Source organism: Nyctereutes procyonoides, unplaced genomic scaffold (genome assembly GCF_905146905.1).
Source record: "Nyctereutes procyonoides isolate TBG_1078 unplaced genomic scaffold, NYPRO_anot_genome, whole genome shotgun sequence".
Classification (NCBI taxonomy): domain Eukaryota; kingdom Metazoa; phylum Chordata; class Mammalia; order Carnivora; family Canidae; genus Nyctereutes; species Nyctereutes procyonoides.
This window is the reverse complement of record NW_026575136.1, coordinates 37,410,883-37,432,583: the sequence shown is the minus strand read 5'-3', so window position 1 is coordinate 37,432,583 and position 21,701 is coordinate 37,410,883. Positions and strand designations below refer to the sequence as shown.

At 51.0% G+C, this 21,701-nt stretch overlaps 1 protein-coding gene across 5 annotated transcripts in view; it reads left to right on the top strand.

The window, feature by feature from the left end:
• LOC129495506 (myelin basic protein) overlaps positions 1 to 21,701 on the top strand; it is a 116,711-nt gene that overhangs the window by 4,514 nt on the left and 90,496 nt on the right. For 4 of the 5 annotated variants that reach the window (XM_055303083.1, XM_055303081.1, XM_055303084.1 and 1 more), the window contains exon 2: positions 17,927 to 18,002. In XM_055303083.1, coding sequence (XP_055159058.1) covers positions 17,952 to 18,002 — 51 coding nt within the window. In that variant the 5' untranslated portion in view covers positions 17,927 to 17,951. Of the gene's footprint in view, positions 1 to 4,750; positions 4,816 to 17,926; positions 18,003 to 21,701 lie in introns of those variants that run through there. The other variant, XM_055303082.1, reaches the window with a different exon arrangement.

The following is a 21,701-nucleotide window of genomic DNA, read 5'->3' as shown; positions in this document are numbered from 1 at the left end:
GACACATACTACAGCCCACATTTGTACACACACACCCCACCTGCTTACACCTGGAATCAGTGTATATGCTATTGGGGGCACTGCTCCTGGACACCTCTGTCCTCAGGAGAGTAAAGCAGCAGTCTGCACAGTAAGAGCTACCACTCTGTTCCCCAAATGTTATTTGTGTTATTTTTTTTATTGCTTTATTAAGTGGACTCCCCGCCCAGCATGGAGCCCAGTGCAGGGCTTGAGCTCACGACCCTGAGATCAAGACCCGAGCTGAGATCAAGGGTGGGACACTTAACTGACAGCCACCCACATGTCCCCCAAATGCTATTTAAATAAAGTTTAATCCTCTGAACTTCTCAACCCAGGAGTTTATTTTTATGTGCCACTGTCTTCCACAATAGTATATTTCCAGGACACACACAGAGTCCGTTAAGAGGCATGGCTAACCTGTCACTCCCCCAGACGGATGGTTTTCTAAAAGGACACAAAGGGACTAATGGTACCCATGGGGCTCTGGAGGAAGGCAGCGTGTCAGGCTCCCAGGCCCTCCCTCTGGAGGCCCAGTGTGTTCCTTCTCCATCCCTTGCTGACTGCAGCAGTGTCCTGGCCCCCCTTTACACACCAGCAGTGTCCTGGTCCCCATTTACTCACCAGCGGTGTCCTGACCCCTGTTTACACACCAGCAGTGTCCTGGCCCCAGTTTACACACCAGCAGTGTCCTGACCCCTGTTTATACACCAGCGGTGTCCTGGTCCCCCATTTACACACCAGCAGTGTCCTGACCCCTGTTTACACACCAGCAGTGTCCTGGCCCCTGTTTATACACATAAGAAACTTCAGTTTTCTGGGGGTAGCAGGCCTGTCGAGTGACATGTGTGAGGTCTCTGAACCCATGTCCCGAATCTCTGGTCCTTACAGCTCCACAGGACTGGCCTTCACAAGACAGAGGCCCCCGGATCAGGGGATGTGACTGCCCTCCGCCCCTCCTGGCCACCCCCGAGGGTGCCACCAGGCACCTGGTCCCAGCAGGCCACACGAGTCCAAAATTGGGGCCTTGGCAAACAGTTCCTCTGGGAGGGAAAGTATTAGATAGGAAATAGATTTTTCCCCTGCAGGAACTCAGGAACATCTCTCTTGATGGCCACACAGCACACCACATCAAAACCAACACTGGCTTTGGAAAGGGGTCAGTGGCTCATAGATAGTGACAAGGAGGGTGACGCTTTCGCGTGTGAGGGGGTTTCTCGGAGGCCTAAAACCTCAGCCTTCTTACAGGAAGTGAGTTGCTACTCAGAGCCCCTTGGCTGTTTTTCTGAGGGTAAAGTGTTTCTCTTTAGTAGGTATTGCTAATTCAAAAACACACACAGTTACAAGAGCTGTTGAGAATATTTTATTAAATGCAGTGGTTCTTACTTAGCAGCACACGGATTTTGCTTATGCGTAATGATGGCTTGGATTTGCTTTAAATCTCCCCAATTTGAAAGCTGGCTAGCGAACCGAGTAGTGTTGATGTTTCGTTGGTGAGCAGACATGACTTGGTTGGACTTGCACACTGGGTTTGGTTGTGATCGGTGGTCAACATTCAGTGCCAACCATCCTGACATTTTGGTGACTGTGTGCACTCTGAGCACTCCGCTGCTGGGGCCCACGCTTGCTCATGGAGTTACAGCCGCCCTGTAGTGTGGGCCCCTGGAGACAGAGCCCCAGCCAAGAGCCACGCTGCCTGCTTGGGGACCCAGCTCCCAGTCTCCACCATCCCGCAGCAGCCCCGTCTCCATCACCCTATGGCTCCCTGTCTCCATCACCCCAAAGCTCCATCTCCACCACGCTGTGGCTCCCTGGCTCCTGGCTGGAAGCCAGCAGCGCAGTGACTTCCTGTGAGTGGGGCTTGCTGAGACATGAGCCCTACTGGAGTGACACCCCTCCTTGCAGGGAAGCTTTCTGAAATTCATGTTTCAGAGAATGACTCCTCTTTACTGCAGTTATATTGGGTGGGGGTTTGGTTTTTGTCAGAGGGTGGGGAGCATGGCGGCCCCACTTTTAAGTAGGGGGAGAGCTCCCGATGGCCTTGTCCACCGCCTGAAAGCAGCCCTGCCTCGTGGGGTGGCCTGCACCACCCAAACTCCGCTGCAGGGCGCCTGCCCCGGCCACGCCCTGCCCTCCCTTCTAGTGAGGAGCGTCTGTCAAAGCCACCTTGCCAGTGAGAGCAAAAAGCCAAGTGCAAGCACAGCTCCACCAGCAGAGATCGTGTAGACACAGAGGCCACCTCCACATCAACCACCAGCCTAAACAGACAGACAGAAAGACTCACAGTTACTCTTCCTTATCCAGAGTCTGATCTGGAAACCTAGAGGCAAAGCACACACGGAACAGAGCTTCCCGCATCTGCTTAGCTGGCTGGTGGGGGGAAGTGCTGGCTTGGTTGGCAGGCTAGCCCATGGCCCACCCAAGTGTTTGCCACGGCCATCTGGCCCGGCTCCGCGAGCTCTCTCAAGGCTGCGGGACGGGAGGGCTGGTGTCTGGTGCCCCTGGGTGCTCTGCCGACCACCTGCATCGTTTCCTCCAGAATTCTTACTAAATGCAGAGTTCTGGGCCCCCAATTCTGGGACACCACCCACAGCCCTGGGGCCTGGGGGCAGGAATATGTATTTAATGAGCTCCCAAGTAAACTCCGAGGACTCCAGCTCTATGTGAAAGAGGGGATGGGTACCAGGTGTCGGAGCGTAGGTCGCCTCTACACAGGGTTATCCGAATGGACATGCACATGCTCACAAACATGCATTTTAATCAGGTCAACAAAACCTGTACGTATCACTGATAAAAAATGGCTTCATGTTAGAAGGAGTGACTCATGGAAGATATGGTTCTCTACTTTTATACTTTTATTTGTATCGTTATATTTGCTACCCTGTCCACATTCAGAGACCAGCATCCCTGTCCTGCCCGGTGAGTGCTAGCACCTCTGGTGAGGAATGTTTGTGGATGCTCCTATTCTCTATCCAGACTCTCCCATGTAGTTGAAACCTCACAGTTTGGCGAAACTTGCTGCAAAAGCAAAGAGTACAGAGCTGTGTTGCAGGCATCCCAGATATGGCAAAATGCATGATTCATTTTTAAAATGCATTGACTGTGATGTGCCGACTGCTCTGCTCTGGGTTTCTAAGTCCAGCAGGATAAAATGGGTGTAGGTCCTGCCCTGAGGGGCTTTTCTGTTTTATCAGGGGACTCAGAAGCACACAGATGGGTTTCCCACTGCAAACCGTCTGCTCAAGCCCCCGCACTGTGTGCAGACACCCCCACCATGGGGCTGCTGATGGGGGGGGACCACCCCGTAGAGGGAAGGAGAGGGAGGTCGCCTCTCTGACGGGTCAGTACTGTGCAGTGGTGAGGTGGATCCTCCCTCCACCCAGTACCCCCTTTTTAGGCCCCCAGCCTCCCCAGCAGCCCTATGCTGCTCCTCCGGCCTGGCTGCCTGCCCTGCAAGTCCCCTGCTTCCTGACAGGCCTGCTTGATCCCTGGGCTGGCCCCAGGATGCCCACCTTTCCTGCTCAGTGTTTAGCAACGCTGTGGTCTGCTAGCATTTTGCATGTAAGGTGCTTAAATGCTGCATCATGCATATGCATCCAGGGACACAACATATGGGCACTTTGCCTGGTGTCATTGGCATCGCATGGGGGGGCTCGTATCTGTTGCACCCACGGGTGAATGGGTTCTGCTCATCCTAAGCATCATCATACCGCGGATGCATAGCAGGGTCTGGACTCACACGAGACATGCACCTGGGTCTGTTCGTCACCACTCAGGTGTACGGGGGACGTGATTGCTTTGGCTTATGTGGTGCCTTATAAGACCAGATAAATTAAAGTAGGAATTTAATAAAATAAATATGCTACTTATATTTTAGGAACTAGGTTTCTGCTTCTGTGTGTGTGTGTGTGTGTGTGTGTGCGCGCGCATGTGTGTGTGTGTGGCAGTAGGGGAGCTTTGGTGGCTTTTATTCTGGTTCTTTTGGTGTCTGAAAATGTAATAACCTCGGAGTAGCTGAGACCCAGGATTTATGAAGTGTGAGCAGCAGCTGCAGTTGTCTTCCCAGGAATATAAAGAGGATAAATCAAATGTCGGAGGCATGCGGAATGCGTCTATAGCTTCGCTGCATCATGTTATATGGCTCCGTGAAAGGTGGTATCGTCCCAATGGGGAGATGATGGTTCTTTCATTCTGTCATTATTTCCATGTGTCAACACTTATTTTTAAAGAGAGAGGGATTTAAGGCAGCTCTTGAAAGCTGACCTTACTCATGTCAAACTGGTGGTTGGAAATTGTTCTATGAAGGGAGGTGGAAGTGTGCAGACCCAGCAGACAAACTTCCTAAAAGTGCAGTGAAATGTCACGGTTAAAGCCACATGAGGGGAAAAAAGCCACCTGAGGTAACAGCCCTAACACTAAATGTAAATGTAAATATAAATATATATTGACAGAGGATTAGCAACATCAAAATAAAGTGTCCTGCACGGAAAGGATGCTTTAATGTGAAGGTAGATTAAAACCTGGACAAAACTGCAAAACATTCTAAACAACAACAATGACAACAACAACAAATTTGCTCATGAAGATGGAGAAGGTCCTGGGGGGTGGTCTCGTGAGGGCCACGGGGACACCATCCACTCAGATCCTAAATCTCTGAGACTTAACTTCATTTGCTTTCAGGACATGAGCTGAGAGAGGAATCTGAAAAAAACATACCCTGGCCTCAATGCCCAGCCAGGCTCATCCCTGACCTCCTGCAGTGGAGCAACTCTTCCTGACCGTGATGCCTGTCACCAGGTGGGAGCCGGGAGGCAGTTGCCCTGGGCTCCGAATCCCAGCGTCTCCCCATCCTCTCCTTAGGTTAAATGGGTCACTTGCTCTGGAGCCTCTGCACAGAGCCAATGTGGGGGTTTCCTGCCCAATCACAGAGGTTTGGTCATGCCTCGTGGAGGGAAGGGGACGTGACAGTGTTCAGAGGGGGAGCAGGATGTGTCTGTTCGTCCCTCAAAGCAGGTGAAGCCCAGGCCCTTCTGAAGGGCAGAGTCCCCAACCCCGGGCTGGATCCCCTCCCGGCCTCTCAGGAGTCTGTGTGGTTTGCCCTTGACTGTGGGCCCCTTCCCACCACGTGTGGGGGGAAGGCCGCTGCTTGGGGGCCTCCTGGGCCCGGCCTCAGGCTCCACGCCTATATGTGGGCGGCTGTGCCTTTTGCTACATCTGCGCCTCCTGATCCCTGTGCAGCCAGGTTTTGTTCTGGAGCTGAGAACAGGGAACCGTGACTCTGGCTCCCACCTGTGTGCTCTGCACCCCTGCCACCTGTGCTTCCCATACTTCCTGTCTGTGGGGTCCTGGGTTCTGTCTGGGCAAGGGCTTCCATTCTCAGGGTCTATGCCCCTTGCTGGGCCTTCGGTGCCCTGGATCCCATACCCCCCTTTTGGTGTACCTGCTTCATGGATCTCAGCTTCACCCCCAGCTCTGCTAGTCCTCCTGGCCATGCCCACCCCTCGGGCTTCCTCACGGTTCACACGTTGCTCTGGTTGGGTGCGATGCTATAAATAAATCGAGGATGGGTCTGCAAACACACATGTGCTGCCTGTGTGTGCCCTGTCTCACTCTATAAAGGGTTTGAGGCAAAAGTACGTTAGATTAGGTATAAGGAGCCCCCCGTACAGAACGGCAGGCTGGAGAACACGGGTGGATGTCCCCCTAGCGTCCCAGACCTCAGAAGAGGCAGAGAGGAGTGTGCACGTGTGCCTGGCCGAGCATGGGCATGTGCTCACTGGTGTGGGTGTGTCCGTGCCCACAGGCCTGAGGGAGTCCAGCTCTTTTTGCCCTGCTCCTTCTAGCACTGGGCACCAAGCAGATACTCTCATAGTGCATTTTTGTAGCATCTCATCCTGGATGTGGCCTCTGGCTTCAAGAGACCAGCTGTGGCCGTGTGACACAGTGTGGCCGGCTTTGTCTAAACCCTGTCAGGGAAAGTTTGAAGCGTAAAGACACTGGGCATGAGAAGCGGAGCCTGTGCCCACCACTGGCAGACCCAGAGTGCTGCCACTGGCTGCCGGACCCAAGCCACCTTCATGCTTCCCCGGATGGGCGGCAGGTGGGGCGCCGAGGGGCCAGGGGACCTGTGCAAGCCTGCTCGCTGCTGACAGCAGATGGGCCTGGAACCCAGGTTTGCTGTCCACGTTCCTCCACGCACCACCACCCCCCGCCATCACCCAGTCCATCGCACCCTTTTCCTCTTTACAGTCGCTTCTGCTCTGCCTCTAGGAGTTACCACGCCTCACCAGGCTCTGTGAAGGAGGTCGAGCGGGAAACGCTGTGATTAGTAAGGAGTATAAAGGGTGCAGGTGCTTTATTGTAATATTATAGCTGGGCTTCAGGAAAGCCCTGGGTGTCCTTAGAGCGCTGTCCCTGACGGTCTTATTTTGGTGGAGCGAGAAAATCATAAGGCCTCAACCTAGAAGTACTAAATATTGGTCTTTTAATATACCATGTAGAACCCAAAGGTCACACAGAACCTTCTTGGAAAGCTTAAGTTCAAAATGCAAGCTCCGGCAGTCAGTCTTGTGTTCATACTATGCTTGTACTCTCGGAGCTTGGTAATCATTCATTTAAATGCCTTTTTTCAGTCACAGGCTTTTTTTTTTTTTTAAAGATTTTATTTATTTATTCATGAGAAACACATGAGAAACACAGAAAGAGAGAGAGAGAGGCAGAGACACAGGCAGAGGGAGAAGCAGGCTCCATGCAGGGAGCCTGACGTGGTATCACGACCTGAGGCGAAGGCAGTCACTCAACCGCTGAGCCACCTGGGAGTCCCCTCAGTCAGTTTTAAAAGAGACCTCGTTGCATGATGTATCCCTGTAAAGCTTCATCATTTACTATTGCTCTGCGATGGTTTTCACCCAGAAGGGTGTGAGGAGTGGAGGCTGGTGAAGTCGTCACAAATGTATTTTTACCAGGAGAGCAAAGGCTATGAGGTGTGAAGTGGAGGACGAGGTGCCTCCTCTGACCTGTGTGTGTGTGTGTGTGTGTGTGTGTGTGTTTTTATGATAGTCACACAGAGAGAGAGAGAGAGAGGCAGAGACACAGGCAGAGGGAGAAGCAGGCTCCATGCACCGGGAGCCCAACGTGGGATTCGATCCCGGGTCTGCAGGATCGCGCCCTGGGCCAAAGGCAGGCGCCAAACCGCTGCGCCACCCAGGGATCCCCCCCCCTGACCTTTGGATGGAGCTCATTTCCTTAGTAAATCCAAGACTCGATGCATCAAGAAACCCTTTCGTAGAAGAAATTAAGTGCCTTGTCCGGGTCATGGCCAAGTGAGAGCCGGAACTGTGGGGATGGCTTTCCGTGAGGTTGCCGTGTGCGTGCCTGGGGTCAGATCAAAGCCAGTCTGCCCTGCCAGGGCCTGCTGTGTGACTTGGGGTCCCCAACCTCTCTGTACCTCAGAGCTTCCCCATCTGTAAGGTGAGGAGCACAGCGTAGCCTCGTGCCTCAGTGTAGGGGCAGCGGATGAAGAAGCTGTGCCCTGAAGTGTTCCTACTGTGTAGGAACCATGTGGTGTTGGCAGCTATCCACTTCCTGAGTCCAGACCCTTGGCCCCTGCCACCGTGTCCTGCTCTCCTGGACGCATCTCCCTCTCTGTTGTGTAAATCTAACTCTCGCTCACCCACACCCTTTATCTTTCCATCATATCTCAAGAATTGCAGACCCACCCTGTAAAAGGTGACATGCCTGGGTGAGCAGTGGGACCCGTTGGGGACTGAGCCATGTCTCCGGCGGGGCTGATGACCATGCAGAGCATTCTTGTCCCGGATCGGAATCTGGGCGGTTCAGGGCTACGTGCCTGAGTGAAGACAAGGTGCCGGTGAGATCTGCTGTCTCCCACAGGACCATGTAGGGTTGGTGATTGGAATCTGGAGATTTTAGATCGATAATTCTAGGACTTAAATGTTTTATGCATCTTCAGAAAGAGATGCAGTTAGGACTCAGACCGTAGTCTTTTGGCCACAGGCCTGAGCTGACGCATTTCTTCTTCCCTGTGCGTAACTATCAGGACTTGTCACGCCCGGTGTCAGGGAATTTATGAGCCATTCAGAGGTGGGCTGAGATATGCGGGAGTCGAAGGAACATTGTTCTGTCCTTTGATCACCAGCCCTGGCCCCGAGCGGCCCCCAGAGTGTGTGTGTCCTCATGGCCACGGACGGTGCCCTGGGTCACGTGATGCACGTGGCCATATGGTCGTGGCACAGGTGTCCCAGGCCATATGGCTTGCCTGGGCAGCCCTGTGACAGTCCCTGCCGGGTCTCAGCGGGGAGATGCCGCCCCAGGGGCTGGTCGCAGAGGGCCGCGCCCCTACTGGCATTTGCTGTCCTTTGACCCATGGTCTCTATCTTTAGGTGCTTGTCAAAGATTAACGGCAGCTCCAGGAAGTCGCATTTACCACCCTGGGTTTACAGATAAGGAGGAACTGAGCCAGAAGCCTCTGGGCAAGGCGGGGGAGCGCCGGCAAGAGAGGGCCTGCCCAGGCTCCAGGCTTCCACGCCGAAGCCCCGGCCGCCCCGTCCCAGCGCGGGGCCCCCGGTCTGGCCGCCTGTGCCCGGCCTGCCGCTGCAGAGCCTCGCGGTTGGCGCCGAGCCGGCGAGGGCGGCCGCGCCCTGTGTGCCCCCTGCGTCCCGAGCGGGTTTTCTCCCCACGTGTCGGGAAGGCCGGTCTCCACGTGACGTCGGGCCCGGCGGGCCTGGCGGGCCCGGTGCTGGGAGCCAGGCCAACTTCCTAGGACCTGTTTGCACACGGGGAATGTTTCCTCTTCCCCCGTAAGAGCAACAAAATCTAAAAACCTCTCTCCCCGTCACAGAAAAGTGAACGTGTGAGCAGAAAATTCCGAAAGCGAACCTCACGAACCTCACGTACACATTACGAGCTACGGCTCATCTGCCTCTTTGCCCCCAGCAAAGTGCCTGTGGCGGTGAGGCCGCCGCGCTGGCCGGACTGCAGCGCTGGCTTGCGGCCCCGCTCTGACGGCGCTTCGGCTGCAGCCGGCTGGCCTGTGAGCGCACGCTCGGCGGGTGTCCAGCACACACGTTTGTCCGCGAGTCCCGAACGTTCCTTTCAGGTGCTTTGGACGGCTTTGGGGCCGTGTCCTTTTGTGCTGGAAATCTGCTTGGATCTGCGAAGCCTGGCCTTTTCCCCCGACACGTGCCCCCCGCGGCCGTATTCCCTGCATCTCCCGACACCTGTTGGGCGGTCAGGCGGGTACGTTTGCCCTCTTTACAAGGGGGAGCCCAGGCTGAGTTTAGGGAAGGTGCTCAAGGTCAGAAGAACAGGTCACGGCCTGCCTGGGGCTCAGTGGTACTTTCTTCCTAAACAAGCTTCTGAACTGGAGACAGCTGCCCCTTCCTCCCACCTCTTCTTTTGCCTCAAAACCTTTAAATATTTTCCTTTAGACCTTTCTTTGGAAAAATCACAGTAGACACTCTTGGCTCTGGGTGAAATTCCGTCAGGCTGTGTGGCTTCACTGAAGTTGCATGGGGCGGCTGGCGATTCTCTCTCCGTGCTCAGTGTGCCGTGTTGATGGACAGGTGGGTGGTATGTGCCTGGGAAGTGTTGGGAGCACCGCACAGGTGTCTGAGGAGGAGTGTCGGGGGCACGGTGTCCAGGAAGTTGGGGTCTCCTAGGTTAGCAGTCTTCCCTTGTGGGGGAAGAGCTCCCATGGAAGGATCAGCCAGCAGCACCCCGGTGAGTTCCTTCTGTCTAGGGTTAGCATTTCCCAAAAAGGGAATAAGGATGCCCCTTTGGAAATTTCCCCACTTCCTGTTTTTTTTTTTGTTTTTCTTAAAGATTTTATTTATTTATTCATGAGAAACACACAGAAAGAGGCAGAGACACAGGCAGAGGGAAAGGCAGGCTCCCTGTGGGGAGCCCGATGTGGGACTCGACCCCAGGATCCCGGGATCATGCCCTGAGCCAAAGGTAGATGCTCCACCGCTGAGCCACCCAGGTGTCCCACACTTCCTGTTTTATTACCTTTATCAGGTTACCTCATTCCTGAGATATCCTGACTACACTCTGTCAATCTGAATTCTAGAGCTTTTCCCTCAGTATCCAACATTGCCACAATTCAGAGATCAGATAAACCTCTTCTTTGCAAATGCACGAATCCACCATCTTTCCCTTATGTTCCTCTAAAACATGTAATTCCTCTACAACGTATTGTTGAACCACCTCCGAAATACGACGAAATGCTCCTGACTGCCTGGTGGTTCCTCAGCCAATATGAGTGACCAATGCACGCCATTCCCAGGATCCCAATATCTGGCCCCCCAGCATGTGTCTGCACAGCATCTCCTGGGTGCCACTGGGGACCCCAGTGACCAGGTGCTGGGGCCATGAGGACCCAGGTGATGTGGGAACTGCAGTAGTGATAACAATCAAGGCTGTTGACCTGTAAAGTCTAGTGAAAGGCAAATATTCCATTTATGGTTAATGGCAAAGGACATTTAATTGATATTAAAAATCGAGAAAGCCAAAGTTACCCCTTTAGTGGGATTTTTAAATACCGCTCCTGTAAGTGTGTGTCAACACCCCTCTCTGCTGGAAATGACTCACAGATTCCAGCAGGTGGATTTTAGCAAGTTCTCTGTGGGCTTGGTGCTCGACCCACCGTGTTGCAAACCCCACCCCGTCCTTCCCAACCCCCAGCCAGTGGCCTCCTGCTGGGGTCCCTACTGGCCACTCCCACACTGTGGCAAGTGCACACAAAACGGGGGAAAACATTGCTCTGAATTAACATGTGTGGATCATGGCACCAGGGACCAATGACAGGGACAGATCGTCCTCTGGCTCCCTACTGAGTATGGAGCAATTATTTATTTAAAATGTTATGAGCGCCTGGGTGGCTTGGAAGTTGGGTCTCTGCCTTTGGCTCAGATCGTTATCCTGGGGTCCTGGGTTGGAGTTCCCTGCAGGGAGCCTGCTTCTCCCTCTGCCTGTCTCTCTCTCTCTCTCTCTCTCTCTCTTTCTGTCTCTCACATGAATAAATAAATAAATAAATAAATAAATAAATAAATAAATAAATAAATAAATAAATAAAATCTTTTTAAAGATGTTATTAGAAGACAGTCAAATGTTTCCAGTTACGATATGTGGAAGATTAGCTCTTTGGGGTCAGAATGAACTCCCCATTGGTCTCATTCTGGGTCTGGTGCCTTGTGTAACATACAAGCCATTCTCTAGGGAAGGGAAGACAGGGCAGCTGTGTCAGTGATGTGTGGTCAGGGCCTGTGGCCATCAGGTCCATCACCTTCCTGGACCCTGTGGTAGTACGATGTCCGTTTCTACAGAAGGGATTCTAGGAGCTGAGAAAAGTTTGATTTGCCAAGGATGGTCTATGATGAACAGCTGCTAGCAGGCAGGGAATTAAAACCCAGATCAAAATGATGCACTTTCCACCGGTTGCTCCTGTAAGATACTTGGTAGAGAACTAAGGTCATCTCTGCTGTTCTCATTAGTGAGCTTGTTATCCCCATGCAAGTGTCTGTAAGAAGTAGGTTCTTACCGTTCGTGTGTTTTTTAAGGGTACTTGCTACAGTTAAGGTCTTATTTCTTTTTATTGTGCTAATTAATTATTTAGAAACATATCACATCTCAGACCCACTATAATGTGTGTTTTTTTCCACCTAAGACATATTTATAAAATACTTTCCTAAAGGCCTGATACACTCAAAGCTAGATTCAGGCTTCTTCTTCTTCTTTTTGATTGTATTTATTTATTCATGAGAGACCGAGAGAGAGAGGCAGAGACACAGGCAGAGGGAGAAGCAGGCTCCCTTTGGGTGCTCGATGCAGGACTTGATCTCAGGACCGTGAGATCATGACCTGAGTTGAAGGCAGATGCTCAACCCCTGAGCCACCCAGACATCCCTAGATTCAGGCTTCTAAACGTTACTCTCTTGGCTGTGAAATGGGAATAGAGCTTACAGGCTATTCCTGTAATTACATAACTTAGCAGGTGGCGGTTCCGAGCCCCGCCCCCCCCCCCCCCCCCCCGCCGCACCGTGAAGGCTGTAGCATCCCCACCTGACCCCGCACCACGGCCCCAGCCTCCCTGGCCTCCGGGTGCTCAGGGGAGTCCCTGTGCTCTGGACGATGTCTAGGAAGACCAGTAACAAGACCTTCTCTGTCTCACAATCGTTACCCCACTGCCTGTAAAAATGCCCTCGGCGGCACTTGACCAAGAGTGGATGGTGTCTTGGAATCTGAGGGCTCCTCTGAGGTTGGGGAACACTGTCTCCTGAGGCCCGGGCTGGGAGACTCATGCTCTCTCACCGCCCCGTTCAGCACAATTGCCTCACTTCCTGTGTCGGGCTGGTTCCTGCAGGGCCTGAGCTCTGGTTTCCGGCTCCTTGTACGGTGTCACTCCTGGGCTTCTCGGGGGCACTGGTGTTCTCTCCCCTTCTCTGCCCTGGGCCTTGTCGGTTTGAGTGGATGCCCCTGGAGAGGTCTGAACATTTATTCCTACAGCTGCGTGCCTGCCCCTGTCCTCTCTTCCTGGGATCACATGCACCTGCTGGGAGGGACCAGAGGATGGAAATGAGCAGCGCCCAGAGCTCACCCTCACCCTCACCAGCCCTACTGTGTGCTTCCTTCAGTGCAGGACAGCCAGAGGGCTTTTCTTCCTTCTGCCTTAAAGGCATCTGAGGCTCAGAGAGCTGAACCCGTGGCCCTGTGTCCCTAGCCCAAGCCTAGATTGGCACCCAACTCTGACTTGCCTTGTCTGCACTTTAAAAAGTTAGAACTCCGGTAGGATGTGGTTGGTTAAAGTACCTGGTGGCACTCTGTTTTCACCTCTGTGCCCCCAAGCACCCCAGCCCACGGGGCACCGGTACCCCCAGCCACCCGCGGCGGGGGGGTTGGCCTGTGTGGGCTCCCTCAGGATCTCCACCAAGGGACCAGCTGGGAGTCTTGCTCAGTATGGGTGAACTCGGAAACACAAAGTCTGCACCAGCAACACTGGATTGCTACCTAGAATGGTATATGCCAAATTTTAGCCCCCTGGCTCGGAACAGTTTGGATGCTGACATATGCACGATGCTCATGTACATGTGATGGAAATTTCCAGTAACCGCGGGGGCCTGTTTAGGAGTCCCCTCTGGAATGAGCTGTTCCCCCTAAACAGTGTGTGGCAGCTCCTGCCAAACCAGAGGTCATTCTGCTTTGAGCTCCACCATCCTCCCTTCCCTTCCTCCATTTCCCCTTTTTATTATTTCACAAGAAACCTCTCGGATTACTCAAGACGCTTCAGAGTCAGCTGGCTTCCAAACAGCATTCCACAGGCTCAAAATCCTGCTGTCTCAATTCAATTAATCTCAGAAATGGAATGGAATAGGGGCGCCTGGCTGGCCGTGGCGGGAGAACATGTGACTCTCGAGGTCAGGGTCTCAGAGTTTCCAACCCCATGTTGGGTGTAGATTCCTTAAAAAATTAATAAGGAAACTTAAGAAAAAATGAAATGGGATAAAGATGACCTGCAAGCGTCCTGCTTGTTGGTCTGCAGCTGGTTCTTCTCAGCCTGCGGCCCCACCTACTGGCTCCACATGCACAGTTAGACCCAGCAGAGCCAGTGCCCGCCGCTTGGATGATGACAGCCCCGATCGACGAGTATATGTCCCTCGTCACCTTGTATTTCTCATCTTTCTCTCCTGGCCAGTATGTACGTTGTGTGTTTAAGGTGAGAATCTGCCTGTGTGAAATGACACGTATAAGATCTCTACTAATCTGAGAGGCCAGTCAGATCTAACTGCTTCTGTATGCATTCATAGAATATTTCATGGACTTTTGTTACTTCGAGCTATCTTGGGCTCGGTAGTCTTGAGTTTTCTAAGTAGTGATTACATATTTCAGGAACAACCCTCCCAAGGACGACCTCAAGTTTTGCTTTAAAGTGTGATGAAGTTTTGATCAGGACTGAGCAGCTTGGAAGAAGCATTACCTTTCTCCAAGGCGCGGGGGGGCGGGGGAGGTGTCTGTCATTGGATTCCAGCCTCAAACGCCCTTTGCTCAAAAATAGTTCTACTTTTGTCCACAAGCAGCCCCCAAATATTGACACACACTCCCACCCTCACACACACACACACACACACACACACACACAATTGTGATTTAGGTTAAATCCTTAGAGATTTGTTTTCTGGAAGGAGAGAACATTGTTCTGGGATTTGCCTAATACCAACCGAGAATGTGGTGAGGGGGCGCTGGATGCTGGTGGAAGTAGGGGTGCGGAGCAGCCAACGCTGGGCTGGAGTGCCGCCCGGGTGCAAACATTCGTCTTTATGCTCAGAGAGAAGAAACTCCCGAAAGTCCAAGTTGTTGGCTTTAGAAGGAGTTAACTCTTTTTGCCTGTGTTTCATTTTTTTCCCCTTCCCGTTTAACCCACTCCCCCTGCTCGCCCACCTCCCCTGTGGTGACCATCCGTGTGTTCTCTGGCATTAAGTGTTTCCTGGTTTGTCTCTCTCTCTTCTTTTCTCCTTGTTCACCTGTTTTGTTTCTTAAAGTCTCTAGCTTTATCCAGGTTGTTGCAAATGGCAAGATTTCATTCCTTGTTTTTTTTTTATTTTTTTATTTTTTTTAGGTTTTATTTAATTACTCATGAGAGACACACAGAGAGAGGCAGAGACACAGGCAGAGGGAGAAGCAGGCTCCCTGCAGGGAGCCTGTTGTAGGACTCGATCCCAGGACCCCGGGATCACACCCTGAGCCAAAGGCAGATGCTCAACCACTGAGCCACCCAGGCATCTGATTTCATTCTTTTTGATGCCTGAGTAATAGTCCATTGTATATATACCCCATCTTCTTTATCCACTCACCTGTCAATAGACACCTGGGCTGCTTCCATAATTTGGCTATTGTAGATAATGCTGCTGTAAACATTGAATTAGTATCTTGTATCTTTGGGTAAATACCTAGCAGTGAGATTACTGTATCATAGGGTAGCCCTATTTTTAATTCTTTGAGGAAACACCACACTTTTCCAGAGTGGCTGCACCAGTTTGCATTCCCACCAACAGTGTAAGAGGGTTCCCCTTTGTCTACATCCACACCAACACCTCTTGTTTCTTGGGTTGTTGATTTTAGCTCTTCTGGCAGGTGTGAAGTGATAGCTCATTGTGGCTTTAATTTGTATTTCCCTGGTGATGAGTGATATTGAGCATCTTTTCATGCACCTGTTGGCCATCTGAATGTCTTCTTTGGAAAAATGTCTACTCATCTGCCCATTTTGTAATTAGATTATTTGTTTTTTTTTCAGTGTTGAGTTATATCAGTTCTTTATTTATTTTGGATACTAATCCTTTATCAGATATGTCATTTGCAAATGTCCTTAGGTTGTCTTTTAGTTTTGTTGATTGTTTCCTTCTCTGTGCAGAAGCTTTTTGTTTTGATGTAGTTCTAATTGTTTATTTTAGCTTTTCTTTCCCTCGCCATAGGAGATATATCAAGAAACATGTTTCTACAGCCAGTGTCAGAGATATTACTGCCTGTAGCTCTCTTCTAGGTTTTTTATGGTTTCAGGTCTCACATTTAGGTCTTTAATCCATTTTATTTTTGTGTATGGTGTAATAAAGTGGTCCAGTTTCATTCTTTTGCATGGAGCCAGCCAGTTTTCCCAACACCATTTGTTGAAGAGCCTGTCTTTTCCCCATTACATCTTCTTGTCAAGATTTGATTTGTCGAGATTAACTGATCATATAATCCTGGTTTTATTTCTGGGCTTTCTGTTCCATTTCCCCGTGATCTATGTGTCTGTTTCTGTGCCAGAAACCTATGGCTTTGATTATTATGGCTTTGTGGTTTATCTCAAAATCTGGGCTTGTGACGTCTCCAGTTTTGTTTTTCTTTTTCAAGGTTGCTTTGGCCATCCAGAGTCTTTGTGGGTCCATAAAAATTTTAGGATCAGTTGTTCTAGTTCTGTGAAAAAGGCTATTTGTGTTTTGAGAGGGATTGCATTAAATCTGTAGATTGCTCTGGGTACTATAGACATTCTAACAATATTTGTTATTACCCATGTTTAGTTTTGCATAACCAGTTGTTATCTCTAAAATGGAGGCAGGGGAGATCCACAGATGTTTACTGCATTGTTATTCTGTGTATCCTATACATCTTACAAGTTCTTGATATTTAGTTAAAACCTTACATGGCGTCAAAGAGAGGGGCAGGTGTTCTAACCTGCATTCAGACCTGTGTCTCCTGGGGGAACACCCACACACTATCATGTGACCATTGTATAGACCCCAAGAGGACAAAAACAAGTTCTCTCTTCCCCCTTCTGTGCCATCAAGTAGAGCACCATGTGCACCCAAACCTCCATTTTTCCCATGTGAGTTTCTGTGATGGCCACTTTAAATAAATTGGTAGATAGATGATAGAATCACATTGGAGGCTGAAATTATCTGCAAAGGTAGACTTGCATCTTTACAAGTGTACATTCTTAAACACTGGGGTTTTTTGGTCTCATGCATGAAACACGAGGAATTCATGCTAGTGATTGTTCTGCTAGTGATGTTTCATCGCTCCTCGAGCTATGTCTTTGATTTTACCGGAACTCATTACTACTACTATCTTTCTCTTCCCAGGCTCTCACTGGACATGTGAGAAGGAAGGGAAGTCCCCTTCCCCGACTTCCATTTACAAATTTTGGGGAAGGAAGGGTGTTCTCTCCACATGTGGTTGGCTGTTCACGGTCTCCACTATGTAACTGCTCACGTACACACATACACCCTGGGAGGCGATGCTCGAAACTGTCATTGCTTCTTTCTCACCCATCCCACCATTGGTTGGAGTCCTCATGACCAGGATTATATGATCAGTTAATCTTGACAAATCAAAGGCAAAGGCATCCTTCACGGACACTCAGAGGTGCCTGGTTCTATGGGAGACTTTGGAAAAATTCAGATTTGAAGTGTTTCCCCTTTTCCTGAGGAGTGCCTCTTGGGGGGCAAGGCTTGCCTTTTATCCAGGCAAATGTAATGTTTTAGAAATCCTCCCCATTTTTAGAAGACAATTCATTTTTTATCTTTCAAGGAAAGCAGTTTCATGTTCAGCACAGAGTTGGCTTTCACATGTTCTTTAAAAAGAGTTCCTCATGGACAGTGATGCTTTGTAACTGTCCCTTAAGACTGGCACCTGAAGCCAGGCAATGGTCAATGGTGACGGAGCGAGTGGTCCTGGTGGTTCACACACATCCACGGATGAGAGTGGATAAGCGATTGGTGTAGTATGAGTTTGGCTAAATTCTCCTGTATTGTGCCTTTGGCAGGAGAAATCATGAATTTGCTGCTAAAGTTTATGTTAGAAAAAGCAGATGAAGATCAGATGCTTTTTTAATCCAACTTTATCTTCCTTGCAAATTCTGCAGATTCCTGGGATACTTGTGTGATAAGCAGTCTCTAGTCTGCCCTTGCCATTTCTGTGCTCCCGAAATTCTCTGAACAGCAAGCCCAGTAGTCTGCCTTTCATTTCCAGGAGTGTCACCCCGTTGTGCCTCTCAGCACGCCTCACCACAGCTGGGGAGGTGGGAGGCCCCTGTGTGCGTGCCGTGGGGTGGACACTGTCTGCGAGAGTGCTGGACTCGGGCCCATCGTCCAGGATGAGGACACATGCGGAAGGGTCTTTGGTATTGAGCAGAGCGTGGGTACCGGCAGCAGTCCCACCTGCTTGTGTTTGCTTGCAACCGGAGGCCAACAGGCCTGCGCTAAGAAGGCTTCTGATGTCTCTCGATTTGGAAGATTTTGGTTTTCTCTTCTCAGAAATGAGCCAGTTGTTGTCACAGGACTATTGCTCTGATGGATGACAATGTAGAAAATTCTGAGAGTACTAGCTTTAAGGCCAATGCCTTCTGTTTTTCTTGCAGCTTCTGACGAGCTCGGCGGTCCAGGATGGGAAACCACGTGGGAAAGCGGGAGTTAAGTGCGGAGAAGAGCAACAAGGTAAGAAGTCAGCCTGGCTCAGAAACTCCCTCAGACACAATTCAGTTTTGTCATTGAACATAATCCTCCTGACATGTACTGTGGCTGCCAGGGTTTCCCGCTAAAATGATTGGGGTGTTACCTGCAGCCTCAGAAACGTCTAGAGTGGGCCTTGCACACAGACCACGACCTGTGTGCCTCAGCCCAGACCCCGGGCCGCTACAGGCTTGTCGTGCTGGCCTGCTAGGGGCGCCTGCCTCCTGTCCCTGCCCCCACCGTCCCCACCGTTGCTTGTTCAACCTGTTTGGAAGGTACAGATAAGCCAAAGGGGAAAATGCACATAGAAACGGTCGGCATCCTTCCAGGGTTGTCAAAGTCGTCATCCTTATGTTTCCAGCATGGCATCCACCTCAGTTTTCAGCCCTCGGTTCTTTCTTGATGCAGGTTCTCTGCATAGCCCTAGATGCCCCTGGCAGCCTTTTCCTCCCCACCCACTCCAGGGGGGGCAACCTCAACGAGCCTGCCACTCCCAGGCCCCTGGTTGCCTCATGCTCTGTCCAGGGCTTCCTCTACCACTAGGGGGTCATTTCAGATGATGAGAAAGCAGGGCTGACGTTGAATGTGCCCTGATTGTGGGGACAGGGAAGGGAAATCACTCTGTGCCTTTGATACTTTACCTCAACTTCACCTTACGTGTGTCCCAGCTCAAGACGATGGTGCTGGCCCACGGTGCTGCACTGAGGTTGGAGGACCTCCACCACCACCTGTACATGGATGTGCTTCCATATGCAATTCATGGCACTGACTTGGCCATAGCCGTGACACCCCCTGAACCGTGGTCTGTGGTGTGTTTTTTTTTTTTTTTTTTTCTGATAGTCACAGAGAGAGAGAGAGAGGCAGAGACACAGGCAGAGGGAGAAGCAGGCTCCATGCACCGGGAGCCTGACGTGGGATTCGATCCCGGGTCTCCAGGATCGCGCCCTGGGCCAAAGGCAGGTGCCAAACTGCTGCGCCACCCAGGGATCCTTGTGGTGTGGTTTTTATGAATAGCAATGACTTCAGCAGCCGTGGGTCCTTCTACTCGGTGCTTGGACTCTGTTTCTGTATCAGCCAAGGGGGGTGATTTGCCATAATTTGCTTTCAAGTCCTCCTTGTAAAGTAAACGTGTGAGGATACACTGTCCTTGGTCATATTTGATCTCAGTTAGTTACAGTGTCATCTAGTTTCTTGACTAATGATTTCATGCCCAAGATGAACTGGAAGGGATTTACCTGTTGATAATGTCGTGATTGGTTTGGATTCCCCCCTTCCTGCTAAAAGAGGGCTGATTTATGTATTTTGTAAGTACGTAAGCAACTCTAGTCAATGCTGAACAGGGGGATGACTTGTTAATTTTTAGAACTTCAGCCATACCATCGGTCACCTCGTCGTCGTCACAATGCGCAGTAGCGTTGAGCTGTGTGTTCAGGTGCTGTGAAGCCCAGAAGTGTGGACGGCATCTCCACCAGAAGTGAAAGTGGAGATGGGCCCCTGGCAGGGAGTTCCCACCCATCAGCACCAGGGGAGTGCAAGTCTTGTAAGGATGGATCTGAGGCTCCAGTTTTAAAAACTGCTCTGTAGCTTTCATGTCTTCCTTGTTGTCTGACGTGATAAGGCTGTGAAACACTCTTTTAATTTGTGTGATTCTCCCAAAATGAGATTGTTGAGCAGCAGGAAAGCCTATACTTGCGCTCCTGTTGTCCAAGAGCTGGTGGTTACCATTTGGATGATTTTAAAAGTTGGGAATTTAAGAACACTGGTTCCTGCAGATGGTTGTTATATGTAAAATCTCTTTAAATTTTGGGCTTTTTTTGTAACTGGATGGAAAAGGGTTTGACATGTTTCTGAGTGAGTGTTTGAGATGTTACCCGGCATTTAGGCATGCACCAGAGAAGAATAATATGGTGTGAGCTCCTGCCCGACTGTTGGCCATTCTGTATGTTTCTGCAGGCAGTTCCGTGATGCAAACTTTGACTCGTGGGAAGGTCACAGGACAGCTGTTGTTGGTGTCGGGGCCAGGTCGGCCTGTTAATGGGGAGGGTAGATGCAGGGCAGAGTCACCTCCATTCCCCCACAACCCTGCCTCATGCACGAGCTGCTCCCCTGCCTTCCTACCCCTCGCCTCCTGCATCCCACCTGGGACCTGCAGCACCTCTGGGTTGCCATGACTTCCCGCTCCAGCCTGGCTCCCAAGGGAAGGAGACACAGCCAGCTTTCTTCCTGTGACCCAGCACCTTGCAGTCTTCTCACTACTTTCCCTCCCTTCCTGAAGAAGACAGGTTAGGATGCAGGAGGTGGCGGCATCACAGAAGAGATAGCTTGGACAGAGAGAAGACCCCCTTTCCAACCTTGCACGGCTGGTTATAGGTGGAGCAGGATGCACGGCCAGGTAGCATGATGACTGACAGCCTGTTTCTGCAGCCCCAGCACAAAGCAGAGTATCCCAGGGGGAGCGGGAGCAAGAGAGACCCCAGCTATGAAAGGAGTCTGGTGACCTTCCTGTAAATCATTCCCCTTCTTCAGACACAGAGAAACCTCTCACATGCCTCTGTGACCCTGTGTTCTTGAGTCCAGGGAGAGTTTGGTTGGCATGTAGTACTGGCTCAGTAGTTGCTCAGCACTTCATCAGCCAGGCCATGGTTACCTTGTGACTTGGCAGAGCCAGGAAGGATGCATCCCAGCTGCCCAGGCAGATCCAAAGGACACCTGCGCCTGCTGCCCAAGGCCCCAGGCTCTGGGCCCAGACTCAGAGGGCTCTCCGCAGACTCCACCCACAGAGGCTCCAGGAAGAAACCAGTTCCACAGGCTAAAAATAGACTCCCCTGCCTTTGGGGAGGCTATGTCTGGTGGATGGCACTTGGGAGCAAGGTAGGGAAGCCGGCACAGGGAGACAAGACACCTGAGACCTGGCTAGCATGGGGATTTGTTACCTTTCCTCAGCTTGAATAAAAGGTGTTAGACCGACTGTCCCTCTGGAGAAACTGTCCATTTGCAGCAGGCCCTTGGAATAGGGTCCTTAACTGATGTGTCCACTGAATAGGATCCGTTGGTGATGGGCCCCCAGGATAGGGTCCAAACTTGTTGTGCCCACAGAATAAGATCCATGGGTGACAGACCCCGGGGACAGGGTCCACATGCAACAGGTGCTCAGGATAGAGACCACATATGTTACGTAGGCTGCCCTGGGTTTTTGTCTCATTCAGCATGGAACTTTGCATTTCCCTGCTCCCCAATTTCCTACCTACCTTAAGGAAGTAGGATTTCCAGTGCCCTTGAACTATTTCTTAGTATCTGAATTCTCAACTTTGTTGGTTTTGGGTTTTTTAATTTTTTTTTTATTTTAACACTGCCATCAGTTCTCTTGGGGATGAACTTAAAGTCTCATGATTTTTTTTTCTCCTCTGAAAGCAGAGGGCATTGCTGGTTAGAATCATTACAAATAAAGACAACCCACAGCCCGTCCTGGCATACTTGCATGTTTTCCAAAACGAGTGACATCAAGCGACGAGTTACTTGAAATGTTGAAGACCTAGCAAACCACAGTCATCCTGAAAACCTGCCTTTCATCTATGGGTGGCCTGGGAAAGGCTCCTCCCTGGACTTCTCCCAGAACTCAGATCTGGCTCACAGGGTTCCCCACAGGTGCAAAATTTAGGTTCACATCCACATTTTACAGCGAGG